The sequence below is a fragment of the Castanea sativa genome, chromosome 11, assembly GCF_040712315.1.
Source record: "Castanea sativa cultivar Marrone di Chiusa Pesio chromosome 11, ASM4071231v1".
Classification (NCBI taxonomy): Eukaryota; Viridiplantae; Streptophyta; class Magnoliopsida; order Fagales; family Fagaceae; genus Castanea; species Castanea sativa.
In genome coordinates, this window is record NC_134023.1 from 58,356,129 (window position 1) to 58,370,997 (window position 14,869).

At 34.5% G+C, this 14,869-nt stretch overlaps 1 protein-coding gene across 1 annotated transcript; it reads left to right on the top strand.

The window, feature by feature from the left end:
- The first annotated feature begins 322 nt into the window (after nt 1–322).
- On the top strand, nt 323–2,972 carry LOC142614844 (subtilisin-like protease SBT1.8). The gene has a single exon (XM_075787486.1). The coding sequence runs from the start codon at nt 346–348 to the stop codon at nt 2,632–2,634; it is 2,289 nt and encodes a 762-aa protein (XP_075643601.1). The 5' UTR covers nt 323–345; the 3' UTR covers nt 2,635–2,972.
- Nucleotides 2,973–14,869: the final 11,897 nt, after the last annotated feature.

Sequence of the window (14,869 nt, forward strand, 5' to 3'; positions counted from 1 at the left end):
AGAGGTTCCAACACCATATCCAATTACACAATTTTGTCCATAATTTTCCCATGTGACAAATTGTGGTTGATGGAAGGGTGTTTTCACATGGACCTATCATTACCTTTTCATCTATCACAACTCGCTACACGGGCAAATTGTGAACAAAATTGTTTAATTTGGTGTGGCACCAAAAATTTTCTCCCATGTAAAGGACGATTCGAAGGTTAGGCTTTAATATCCCCCACTCATACTTTAATTTAGTGCAAAAAAAAGTGAGTGTGCATGCGTTAAAGTTATTACCCTATATATAGACCTTTCTATAAGCATTGTTTCCAAGTCCAATAGCCCATCACTACCATAACCATGAAGATGAGTTTCTCCCATCTAATTTCACAGTGTGAACTACTCTGGTTGCTATTATTTCTGCTTCCTTTTGTCAATGCAGTATCCAAATCTGAAAACTACCAGACATATATCATCCATGTGGACCATACTCACAAGCCTGAATCTTTCTTAACCCATGAGTCATGGCATCGTTCCATCCTAAAATCACTGTCATCATCTCCTGCTAATGACAAAGAACTATTGTTGTACTCATACAACCATGTCATGCACGGCTTCAGCGCTAGGCTCACTCCCTCTCAGCTATCTGAGATTGAGGAATCTCCATCTCACCTTGCCACTTACTCAGAGTCCTTTGTTAAGCCAATGACAACCTACTCCCCTAAGTTTCTTGGGCTACAAGAAAACTTTGGCATATGGCCTGCTGCCTCATATGGAGAAGATGTGATCATAGGTGTGGTTGATTCAGGAGTTTGGCCAGAGAGCGAGAGTTTTGATGACAAGGGTATGCCACCTGTGCCGAAAAAATGGAAGGGCAAGTGTGAGAATGGCACGGCTTTTAGCCCTTCATACTGCAACAAGAAACTCATTGGGGCTCGATTCTATTACAAAGGAATCCTAGCTCAAGGTTTTAACGCATCTGAGGGAGGTGAATTTCTTTCTCCAAGAGACTTCTATGGTCATGGTACGCATGCAGCATCCACGGCAGTTGGTAATCATGTTCCTGGAGTAAGTTACTTTGGATATGCAAGAGGCACGGCCATTGGGGTGGCTCCTCGTGCACGTCTTGCCGTCTACAAAGCCCTCTGGGGACATGGAAGTGGTGTAGCGAGTGATGTTCTTGCTGGCATGGAACAAGCAATTCTTGATGGGATTGATATAATGTCTCTGTCTCTTGCGTTAAATGAGAGATCTTATTTCACTGATCTTGTTGCCTCGGGTTCTCTTTCAGCAATCGAGAAAGGGGTTTTTGTTGTCTGTGCTGCCAGCAATGATTTTGACTTTAAAACAGTAGACAATGTAGCGCCTTGGATCACAACTGTTGGGGCTGGTACACTTGGTCGAGAGTTTTATGCAAAAATGACTCTAGAAAATGGGGTTTCCATTGAAGGTACTTCATACTTTCCAGAGAATGTTTTCATTACTGATTTGTCATTGTACTATGGCAAAGACAACGTGAGCAAAGCACTTTGCAAGGACAAAACATTGGATAGAAAGGAGGTTGCAGGAAAGGTAGTCATCTGTGATAGCTCAAGTTCAAATATTTCTCAACAAATTAAGGAGGTCGAGAGGGCAGGTGCTTATGCGGCAATCTTCTCGACAGATAATTTCTTACCATTATCGTATGAAAAGTACAGCATCCCGAGCCTTATTTTGCCAACTGGGTCAGAAACTTTGGTTAAAGAGTATGTGACGAGGGTGAAAAACCCAAAAGTGAAAGACATGAGGTTTGTGTTAACGAGGTCGGGTACAAAGCCTTCCCCTCAAGTGGCCAGTTTCTCTTCGAAAGGTCCGAATCCAGTCACTCCAGGAATTTTAAAGCCAGATATTCTGGCTCCAGGAGTTGACGTTTTAGCCGCATCTCCAACCTTTAAGTACATCAAAGTCGGAAACTATGATTTGGTTACAGATTATGCATTAATGTCGGGCACATCAATGGCGACACCACATGTTGCTGGGGTTGGAGCTTTACTGAAAGCAATCCACCCCAAGTGGAGCCCAGCAGCTATCCGATCGGCTATGATGACCACGGCCTATGCCATGGACAATACTGGCACAATTATTAAAAGCGAATTAACAAATGATTTTGGGTCACCTCTGGAGTTTGGGGCTGGCCACATCAATCCGAATAAAGCGATGGATCCAGGACTCATCTATGACATGGGTTTCCAAGATTATATTGAGTTTCTGTGTGGCGTGGAACACACTAAGAAGCAAATGAGTGCTCTCATTAGACGAACTCAATGGAGTTGCAGCAACAAATCTATTCATGATCTAAACTATCCCTCTTTCACGGCCGCACTCACAACCGAAACCAATTATCCAGTGGCAATGAACTTTAGCAGGGTTGTGACAAATGTTGGAAATGATAAAGCTGTTTACCGGGCACATTTGGAGAATATTCCCACCGGATTGAAAATAAGTGTGAAACCAAGGACTCTTACATTCACCCGCAAGTATCAGACTCGAAGTTTTGTTGTGAGCATTGAGCTTGATAGAGAATTTTCAAGGGTAATTTATGGTTTTCTCAAATGGATAGATCAAGATCGCCACATAGTATCAAGTCCTATAGTGGCTATCAATTTCTAGTAGACAATATTGGCATGTTCCCGTGCTAAATACTATGATCAATTGCTGAGGGTGCCTAGGCTATATTCCTTCTCAGTTCAAATAAAGGGTCTGTTGATCAAGCAAATCTCAAAAGACTGTTGTGTTTTGACTCTATGTTGGCTACGTAATGTAAGATTGAAGTTGTCATATATGGTAGTTTTTGTATGTACCAATAAAATCAGTGGTTCTAATTTACTGTTAGGACCAGTGAAAAGAGTCTAGTGTGTAATATTTTTGCAGTAGCAAGAGATGGTGTTGTTTTTTAGTTCAACCTCTGCAGTTGAATAAGACTATAATAGCATGCCAATTTTATTCTATTTAAAGGTTCTTTATGTATATATATATATATATATTTTAAGAATCCAGTCTAAAATTTTGATTAGATCAAATAACTATATCACGAAATACAATAGAAGCTACATCTTCAAGTGTGTCTTCTAACCATACTTGAGGCTGGTCTTGAGACTTCTGCCTTCTAGAAACTAGCAAGCGCATGAGCAACAATATTACTGTTGCGTGTAACATCTGAAAAAGCAGAGACCGTCTTAGACTAGTCACCATTTTCTTGTTTCTCAAAAAAAGAAAAAAGAAGAAGAAAAAGAGTAATTATTTTCGTTATATTGTCAATTACATGACCATAATGAGCGAAACCGGTCTCATTTTAATCACGACTTTCACATTCCCACCAAAGAGAACTTCCTGCACTCCTATTTCTTCATCAAAATTTACCGTTCTTCTACAAGCTTGTACTTTGACTTGCTCCACCGACTTCGATCGAGCAACCATGGAAATTATATGTTTCCATGGCCCCATCTTGATGTAACTGGAAAACACGACCCATGAACTCCACAAACTTGCACACCAAACTGAAACTATTCCAAGATCTTGAAAATACCATTACCGTGAAATTTTAAGTGAGCCATTTCTTATATTTAAATTTTAATTAAATAATATTTATTAGTTTTTATATCATTAAATTTTATATGTAATTTTAATATGGGATAGGTCAAAATTTTACAGTCTTAAATTGCAGTAGATAGAGTACACAGTATTTAAAGAGTGTAGTTTTTTTTTTTTTTTTTTTTAAGGTTCCATAATAACTTTTATTGACTAAATTTTTTTTGTGACGTTGGATTCAAAGAGCAACCAAATCAAAGGTTGCAAAATTGTGCAAAAAAAAAAAAAAAGTGATTAATTTTATACATTTTAACAAAAAAAGACACTTACATTAGTGCTTGTAAAATTGTGCATATGGTCCCCTCTAATTTCTCCTACCCTATGAGTTGTTGGAAATTTCACTTTCAAGTAATATGTTGATATTGCTGCTCTTAATTTGTTGAGTGCACGTTTTTCCAAGATGATGTTGTATGTTGAAGGACAATCAACTATGAGGGAATCAATATTCTTGGTGACTTGCGTTGGATAAGTTCCTACAGTCATAGTTAGAGTGACGATGCCTCTAGGGATGATTTTATCCCCTATGAAGCTTATTAGGCCCTTTCTTATCCAGCTTTATTTACTGAAATGCGGGCAAGTAGATGATGTCTGCTGAGCTTCCGTTGTCAGTAAGCACTCGGTGGATGTTGAACTCTTCGACTCTGAGCATGATTACTAGTGGATCGTCATGGGGTTGCCTAATACCACGACCGTCTCTCTCTAAGAAGACAATATCAGACTCGTCATTCTTTGGCATCTTCATTGGAGGGAGTCATGAATGGACGCTATTTATCTCCCTTCCCTGTGCCTTTTTCAAGGATTTCAAAGTTCCGCCTGCTATTATTCCTCCCAAGATTGTCTTTATTTCTCCTGCAAGGGGTTTGGTATCCCCTATCTCTGAAGTTCTGCCTTGGTCATCCTTTCATTGGTACCTGTGTGGCTCCATCTTTCTAACGTACTTCTGGAACATCCCTTGTTGGATTAAAGTTTCCACCTGGTATTTCAAATGCCTACACTCATTAGTACGATAACCGTGGTCTTGGTGGAATCTGCAGTACTTGCTCTTGTCTCTTCTTTCTACTGGAGTGCTAATTAGCTTTGGCCATTGTGGGGAAGGATCATCTCTTATCTGCATAAGAACTTGCTTAATTAGCATTATTAGGGGAGTGAAGTTGGTGAACTTGGGTTTCTTGTCTAGAAGCTCCTTCTTTTTCCCCGTGGTTTGTCCACCACTTCATGTCTCCTTCTTCTTATCCTGATTGCTGTTTGTTCCTTCATCTCTCTTCCTTTTCCCTTTCATCTCCTTTGTGAGCACTGCATTCTATGCATTCATGTACTTTTAAGCTTTACGAAGCAACTTTGCCATTTTTTTTTTGGTGGACTTTTAATGATTGAGTAGAAGACATCTTCTGATAGCAATCCTGCCTGGAAGGTTGTTAGGATGACTTGATCTTCAGCTTCATCTACCTACAGCAGCTCCTTATTGAACTGAGTGACCTACTGCCTTAGTGATTCTCCTCCTACTTGATAAATATTGAGAAGATGGCCAGTTGGCTTTTTGTGTCTTTGTCCCCCAATGAATTGACGAACAAAACCCTTGCTGAGTTGTTCAAAGTCTGCAATGGTTCTTAGGGGTATCTTGTTGAACCATACTCTAGCTGCTTCCTTTAGTGTCATTAGGAATGCCCTACACATCACTTCTTCTGGGGTCATCTGCAATAGCATCAGCATCTTGAATGATTCAATGTGATCCAAGGGATCTTTGGAACCGTCATATGACTCCAATTGTGGGAGATGGAATTTTGGTGGGAGGGGACGGTTCAATACTTCAGTAGTGAATGGTGAATCCGTCCTTCGGATCATCCCATCTAGATTCTCTCCACCTTTGTCCTTCATAGAATTTTTTAGTTCATCCATCTCTTTCCTCATGTTGAGAAGTTCATTCTCCAACTTGGTGGAATCTTCTCCTAAGGTCCTGTCTCTCTTGTTGGCTTGAGAGTTTAATTCTTCTTTATTTTGGTTTTCACCTGTTTGTTGACGTTCTGCGTTTGAATTCCATTGTCTTTCGCAGTTCTTTATTCTGGCGAGTCAGCTCTTCCTCGTTGGCCAAAAGGGCCTGGATTTGTTGTTGTTGCATAGCATCTAGTTGTGGTCCAGTCTTTGCTTCCATCTCGTACTTTGAGGAATTCTTTTGTTATTGAGAAAGATGGCTTGAATGATTGGTGTTCCCTACAAACGGTGCCAAACTGATGATGCAAAAATCAACAGTTGAGCTCTTCGTCGTAGCAGATGGATGATATCATGAATGGGGTTGTATCTGTAGATGAAAAACCTACAAAATGAACAGAGTGGAAGAGTAACACGCCGGTGTGGCATTAGCCAAACTGTCTCCGATGCTTAAGTCACTAAGGGAGAAAGATTCTAAAGAGAAAATGAGTAGAGAGTGATTTTGTAGAGTATTTGTGTGAACCTTTAGCTTATGTTATCTTCTTTTTATAGTTGTATGCCTCTTTAATGGGCAATGTGCTTCTTTTATGCTCAACGGTTAGTGTGTTATAGAATCTTTTTCTGGAGGTCACAGCTCATTCTATGACCGTTGCTCCGTCAATTACATTTTGTTATCAATGATGGTAATAAATGCGTAACGTCTTCTCTGGGTGAATGACGATCTATGTATAATGACGACCATAAATTTCTGGTTCATCAATAGTCATAATTATTTAATCTAACAAATTAATTATATTAATCATAGACTAATGTTGCAAATTCATTTTCAAATAGGGGTAAATTTATCTATCTAAATATATTTAATCATATCCTCTCTTTCCCATTCTAATTTTTAAAACATCAAAAAAGGATGGAAGGGCTAATTATTCCTCTCCCAGCCTCTTATTTAATTTTAAAAACATCTAAATAAAGTGGAGGATAACAATTCCTCTCTACTCTCCTCCCCTATACTCTTCTTTCTCTCCAAACTTCCAAACATAACATAAGCCTATCCAATAAGCTCCATCGCCACTAATTTTTTAAGAAAAGTTTCCATTATTAATTGCTTTAAGTTTTGTAGAAATAGACAATGCCATATATTCATGAACCTGCCATAGATTTTTTTTTTCCCTTCTAATACATTGTCATAGAAAAGATAATCATACAAGACCAAGGCTTTTTACATGGGGTACACAGATAACATAATAGACATTCATGGCATGTTTGAATACCACTTATATTTTGAAAATTGAAAATTTATTACTGAAAATACTATAGTAAAATACTATTTTAATTAGCAAAAACACTGTAGCAAAAACTCTACACACGTTTTTAGTATTGGCTGATCTATGAATAGTGCCATGAGACCAACCAAACGCAAACGCAAACGCAAACACAAACTCAGAATCATTACAAAACAAACGCACGCTCAACCTTTTTTCTGGGGTCCATGCAAAGGGTGGTATATGCTGATAATATCCAGATGAAATTAACGCCATACATCCATGCGTGCCACAACCTCCATTGCCACAAATTCCTAAGGAAACTTTTCCAATCATTACTTAAATTATCGTACAATAGATATTTCCATCTATTCACGAACTTGTGACAAAACTTTTCTCCATTATCATAGAAAACTTGATAGCACAAGACGAAGCTTTTTTTACATGGGGAACACAGAAAAGACATTCTATCACAGAAAAGCTTGTTTTTTTCAGTACATGCAAAGGGGGAAGTAGATAAGCACGAATCTTATTCTTAGCAATATTAGCGAAGATAAAAAGAAACCAACTGTGAGACGAGATTGAAGTTGGTATGGAAGCTTTTTTGTGCGTTAACAAAATGAGTGGTTGTAATTTACTGTTACAACAAGTGAAAAGAGTCTAGCGTGTAAAACTCTTGCTGTAGCAAATTAGTGGTGTTGTTTTTGAGTTCAACATCTGCAATTGGAAAATACAGTATGAAAGTAAGCCAATTTTAATCCTCCTAAAAGTTCATGCATTTTAATGGTTAGAGCATTTGTATCCTATTATTCTATCTTATTCTATTTTACTATCTTAAAAACTTACTTTATCAATTATACCATACCATTTTATAATATTCTTAACATCCCAACTTTTATTTTATAATACAAGACATTAAAATAATATAAATTATACAAGAAAATATATTTCATGCTCTCTTTAATTTCTGTCTCCCTTCCTCTTTCTCAACCAGTGGTTAAGTACCTCAGAGAAAACCCAATACACCATCTACACAACAACCACCCTCTCAACTACACCACCTCCACACAGCAACACAGTCACCACCACACAACAACCACCATGACACCAAACCCATCACAAACCTAGCAATTATCCAGCCACAAACCAACCAAAAACCACCCACAAACCCATTAAAAAATAACCAAACAAACTCGGAACTATCAAGCCACCACCATGCCCACTATCCTTTGCTCACCACTGCCGCTACCACTGCCACCACCACAAACCCACATTAGCAAACCACTGCCGCGGTAATCCCCAACTCCACTGTCATCAATCACCCACTACCCACCCCTTCACCACCACCACGGCAGCCCCCACCTCCACCATCATCAACACCCACCACCACTGCAACCCCCCACCACTGCCACCACATCGGTGACAAACCCAACCCCACACACACACCCACACACATCAAACCCACTGCCACTGCAGCTATTCACCACCGAAACATAGTAGATCGGTGGAGATCGAACTAAGCACACCCATGTCGATCTCAACCAACCACACCGTGAGAGAGAGAAAAAAACCCAGAGAGTGAAAAGAAACACCATTGATGCTTGGTAAGTGGCTTCAGTGATAGTGAGAGAGAGAGAGAGAGAGAGAGAGAGATGAGACCGTGTGAATGAGAGAGAAGAGAGAGGCTTGAAGCTTCAGAGATGGAGATAGAGAGATGAGAGACGTATGAATGAGAGATAACCTGATATTTAGGATAAAATATTAATATTTTCTTTTACAATTAAGCTACAGTTCAATTCTACATTTAGAATCACACTGTAGCACAATTGCAAATTTTTTTGCAATAGTTGGCTTTTACAAGTCCGGATGTGTGGGGGGTTTTGGGCTCTTATGCTAAATTTTCTCTAAATATGGCATATGCCATTCCCAATGTCAATTACATGATCATAATGATTAAAACTGGTCTTGTTTTAATTATAACTTCCGCATTCCCACCAAAGAGAATTTCCTGCACTCCTATTTCTTCATCAAAATGTACCGTTCTTCTACAAGCATGTACTTGGACTTGCTCCAACGACTCCGATAGAGCAACCATAAAAATATATATGTTTCCATGGCCCCATCTTGCTGTAGCTGGAAAACACGACCCATGAACTCCACTCCACAAACTTGCATACCAAACTGAAACTATTCCAAGATCTTGAAAATACCATTACCGTGAAATTTTAAGTGAGCCTTTTCTTATATATATAAATTTTAATTAAATAATATTTATTAGTTTTTTATATCATTTAATTTTAAATATATTTTTAATATGGGAGAGGTCAAAATTTTACAGTCTTAAATTGCAGTAGATAGAGTAAACAGTATTTAAAGAGTGTAATTTTTTTTTTTTTAAATAGCTTTTATTGATTAAATTTTTTTGGGATGTTGCATTCTAAGGGCCTTAATTTTTTTTTCTTTTTTTGGAAAGGTAAGAAAAATTTAATTATATTCTACCGGGTAATGGAGGTGTCTTATAGTGTTGAGCCAACCCTAACTCCTCCTTTAACGCCTAACAACTCTATAGAGCACGTACAAAAATAACAAATAATTTTTGAGAAGTCAGATATGTTGTTGAAATTATTACAAAAATAATTTACTCTTGTGATTCTACGAACAAAAATAACAAATAGAACAAAACTTGTTCAATGCATAAAAATTATGAATAATTAAACATATTCAGACTAGATAAATGTGAAATGATAAATGCAAATTCGATTATAGGTAACGTTTGACACCATCTTCTTAAAACATATAAAATATGCGAATATTCAACCCCTTATGTGAATTATTGATTGCATATGAATGAGTGACGTAGAGAATATCCTAATATCGTTTTTATATTTAATATGATGCAAAAAAAAAAAAAAAAAAAAAAAAAAAAAAAAAAAAAAACCCTAAACATGTTGAATTGTTAAGATGCGTGAAAACATAATGAGACACATCAAACCCTAGATTTAAGAATTAAGATGCATGGACAAATTGAATCCCTAAACCTAGGTGACTAAATCTAAATAGACATTCGGAGGCATGATTATCATATGATTTGAGCATGTGATAGTTGGTGTCATTACCATTGGAGTACTATTTGAACCCTAGTCATCTACCTAAAAAAGAAAATGGTTAGCTATATGATTTGCATAATACAAAACACACCCCAATTAAATTAATCATAATTAGATTTTTTTTTTCCCCTTTCTGCCTTGGTACACTTTTCTTATTTATATAATTAGTAGGCCATTATATGTCATTTTTTATTACGTTTATTATATATGGAAAAGAACATATTAAAGAAAAACAAAATTAGAGTATAAAATTAAAATAAAGAAGCAAGAGTTTAATCAAAGAGGAAAAAATAAATAAAAGAACATTATTATTATCTTTCAAAGTACAAAAAAAAAAGAAAAAAGATAATAGGGTCTCACATTCTTTTTGTAATAATTTATTCTCCTTAATAATTTTTTTTTTATAAACAATAAAGTATGGAGATTATTATATAATAAACCGTTGAGTCTGAAATTGTTTTCAAGCTAATTAAGCTCAAATTTCAAATACATAAATTAAATGTTTATGATATAGAATTTCGAATTATTAAAAATTTAAATTTTTATGATCATATATTAAATAAAATAACATAAATTTCACCTATTATTATTTAACTACTAAAAATATTTCCATTCGTAAGGGAAATTTTGACTTAAAAAAAAAATTCAAAAAGTGATTATTCATGTGATAAAACCGTAATAGATAAACATAATAAAATAAACATACTATCTTTTTGTGGGTTTTCTTACATTAAATTTCACTTAGAATTTAAAAATAAAAGGCGCTTTTGATATTTGGATATGATCTCAAAGACTATATATACATGCTCACATGTGCATGTGCATAAATTTATCATATATCTATTACCCTCTTTCAAGTCAAATCGTATCTCCGTCGTTGGATTTAATCTTCTAGTTAACTAATAAATCTTTTTGTGCAACCATATAGCCAATAGATATTATAAGGGCACAACTTATCACTACCACAAGAACTATATTTCGCGAAAAATTAACACAATTTTGTTGCCAATAGTAACATTAAGCAACGAAATAGACTAGGGTTTTCAATTGAATTTTTAAACACATAATTACATTGATATTAATTCTCATGGGACATATAACACTATTTGTGTTATATTAGTCAATCCAATCATTTGTTTGAATTCAATTGAAAAGCCTAATGCACTACACCTAAACTTTGCGTATGTATTATAAAAACTCATCACCACTCCTATGCTCCGTTTGTTTTGAAGTTAACGTAAAAATGAGTCACTTTTCAAGAGGAATTTCCTAGAAAAATATTTCATTTTCTTGGGTATTGTAGCGACTTTAAAAACAAGTTGGAAAGTGTTTTTCGGTGTTTAGTATGGACAAAAAATTACCAGTATTCCTTGCATAATTCAAAACATATATGTATAACATGTATATTGTATAAACCAGCTAATGTAATTGAATATAAATTGAAAAACCTGAATTAAGTTAGGATTAAATTTTTATAGAAGAGTTAGGATTAAAAACTTTGTTGGGTGTGTTCAGATTTCTCATTTAAGCAATTGTTTGACGAATCCATACTTCAATTACACCGTCTATATATTTACGTCCAAGGCTAAATTATAAGAATTTCCTTTTGCCACCGCAAAACCTAAGGTAAACGGCTGGCTTGAATTTTTAGATCACATCTTCGTACAGTTCAAAAGAAAATAATTATATCTTTCAAAACATGCATAATAACATTGCTATTAAAAAAAGGCAGTAATGAGGCCAACAATAATTGCACTAAAGGCGAAGGTCAGAGAAGAAAGAAGGAATATAAGCGAGATATAGTTGCCAAAAAAAATTTAGCAAAAAAAAAAAAAACCTCTTAAAACTAATTTAAATTTTTAATAAGATTTTTCATTGATTAATGATATTTTAAATTTTTAATAATACTTTTTGTTGATTAAAGATATTTTTCCTTTAACCAATTTTTCTGATACCACCACAAAAAAACATTAAAAATAATGTTTATATAAGGTTTTTCATCGAAACAAACAAAGCGTTATACACACCTTGTTTTAGTGTATGCTAATCACAGACTCATGTAATATGTAAGAATATATAATTATTTTGAGATATAGTATAAAGTATAATTTGCTCTCTAAATTTTATTATAAATAATTTGTCTCCCTAAAAATTAAAAAATTTCTATAAGTAATTTCTATCTCTCTATTTTTACAAATATATAATTTTACTATTTTTGGTATTTTTGATTGATATTATTCTTTTTGATTGAAGTGATCCATATTCTTCTAACTATTGTTATTATGTACTATATTTTCCTAATTTTCTTTGGTACAAATAAAATTTGTAAGTTTCAAATTTCTCGTTCTCTCAAAGAGATTATCATGATAATCAAAACTTATCAAATAATTAATAGGCACATTCAAACATATAGTCATGTAGATTGTACTTTGATATAAACTCAAATTCTCACTTCAAAACTATGGATTAAGTTAAACAAAAATCTCATTAAAAAAAAAAACTTAAATAAAAATCAAACAATCACTAGCTATAAGAGGAAGAGAGAAGACTTGTGATGGGAAACTCAAAAAAACATAACACCAAAACAACCCAAAGTAGATATATTAAAAATGACAAAGTTTAGCCACAAAATTGGTTGTAGCCTAATACTACAATATTACTCAATAAAATAAATATTACTACATATTTTAAAATTTTAACTATTAAATTGCATTTTTTTTTACATTCTTAATATACATTTTAAATTTTGTGTCACAATCAAATATTTTTTACCATATAATTTATAAGCTTATATTTATGCATAATTTTAAACTATAAAAACATGCAATTTAAAGAAGTTATTGATGACTTAGCTATTGATATTTTATTTTCAACAAATTTTGCAAGCATCGAAGATATAAAAAGATGATATAATCCAATGGTAGATTTGTCAAAATTCATCTCTAATAAGAAGATATTAGAAAACATAATCCAATATATGCTACAACCCATATTTTATCTAAATTGTCTTACTAAAAAAAAAAAAAAATTTATCAACTTAAAGTATTGTTAATAGAGAGAGAGAGAGAGAGAGAGAGAGAGAGAGAGAGAGAGAGAGAGAGAGAGAGAGAGAGAGAGAGAGCATAACAGACCGAAGTGTACCAAATTTAATTGGAATGGATCGTATTGGACCGAAGAGTGCTAAATATTTTTATTATATCCTCATTCCCGTGCAAATGATGTGGGTTTTGTTGAGTATATGTTCCTCTGTCATGGCTAATAAAGGCATGTTTGAAAGTAAATCAAAATGCATATTCTTTGAAACTTTGTTCGTTGGCATAGTAACCTCATCATGGATCAAGTCTGATTCTTTCTTTCAAGAGTTATATTTTGTTTCATTGCCTATGAGATGTTTTATTTCTTGCGTAGTGTTTTCTATTTGCGTTTTAACATGTCTGGTACTCTCCATATACTTTCCAAGAGTTCTAGATCTTTTGGGCATTGAAATCAACTGGCAACATCTTTCTCTGTAGGAGACAATGAAGTTGTGGATTTAATAGTCACCGAATGCTTTATTAGAGCTATACATTCATGGGTCCATAATAATAGTCATACAATAGATTAAGCTAATTCAATAAGCTTGATTGCGTAAAGCTCCATCACCACAATTTTTTTAAAGAAACGTTACGTTTCATTTCTTAAAATTTTTGTGGAATAGAAATTTCCATCGATCTAATGGATCGAGCTGCTCTAACTTGATTCTTCAGTGTGGGCTAGGTCAAGTAGCCTTTCAATGACTAAACAGATGGACTTGAAGGTATATATAGTTTTTAAATTAACCAAGGATTATTTAAACACATACCATTTCTTTTATACGGTATTAAATACGTTCCAATTCTCATCAGTCGCACAACTATGAAAATGAGTTTCTCCCATCAGATTTCACCATGTAGCAAAAACTCTTCACACGTTTTTAGTGCTTGGCTGATCTATGAACAATGTCATGGGACCAGCCAAATGTAAACGCAAACACAAATGCAGAATCATTACAAAACAAACGCACGCTCAACCTTTTTTTTGGGGTCCATGCAAAGGGTGGTATATTCTGATAATATCAAGATGAGATTAACGCCGTACATCCATGGGTGCCACAAGCTCCATTGCCACAAATTCTTAAAGAAACTTTTCCATTCATTACTTTAATTATTGTACAAATAGATATTTCCATCTATTCATGAACTTATGGTAGGAATTTTCTTCATTGTCAAAGAAAACTTGATAGCACAAGACGAAGCTTTTTCACATGGGGAACACAGAAAAGACATTCTGTCACAGAAAAGCTTGTTTTTTTCGGTACATGCAAAAGGGGAAGCGGATAAGCACGAATCTTTTTCTTAGCAATATGCCAATATTAGTGAAGATAAAAAGAAACCATTTGTGAGACGAGATTGAAGTTGGTATGGAAGCGTTTACGTGCGTTAACAAAATGAGTGGTTGTAATTTACTGTTAGAACAAGTGAAAAGAGTCAGCACGTAAAACTCTTGCCGTAGCAAATTAATGGTGTTGTTTTTGAGTTCAACCTCTGCAGCTGAAAAATACAGTATGAAAGTAAGCCAATTTTAATCCTCTTAAAAGTTCAGGCATTTAAACAGTTATCGTATATTGCGTGTCTTTTTTTTTTTTTGTAAGAAAGAAGACAACTTATTTTATTCCAAAAAAGGGCTTAAATCAATCTAATGAACAATAAGAAAAACTGATGGTGGAACATCTTCCGTCTATACAACAATATTTGGCAAATTAGCCGCTATTATTGCTGTTAATTTGTTTATTTAGACCCCTTAAAACAGATTCTTTAATCTAATATATTAGCCAAGTAATTACTTAGGTTAATTATAAGATCTAGGTTAAACAAAAATAGATCATATCATGCACAACAATAGAAAAGAATTAAAGTTTATACAATAAGATTTAACCTAAATCTA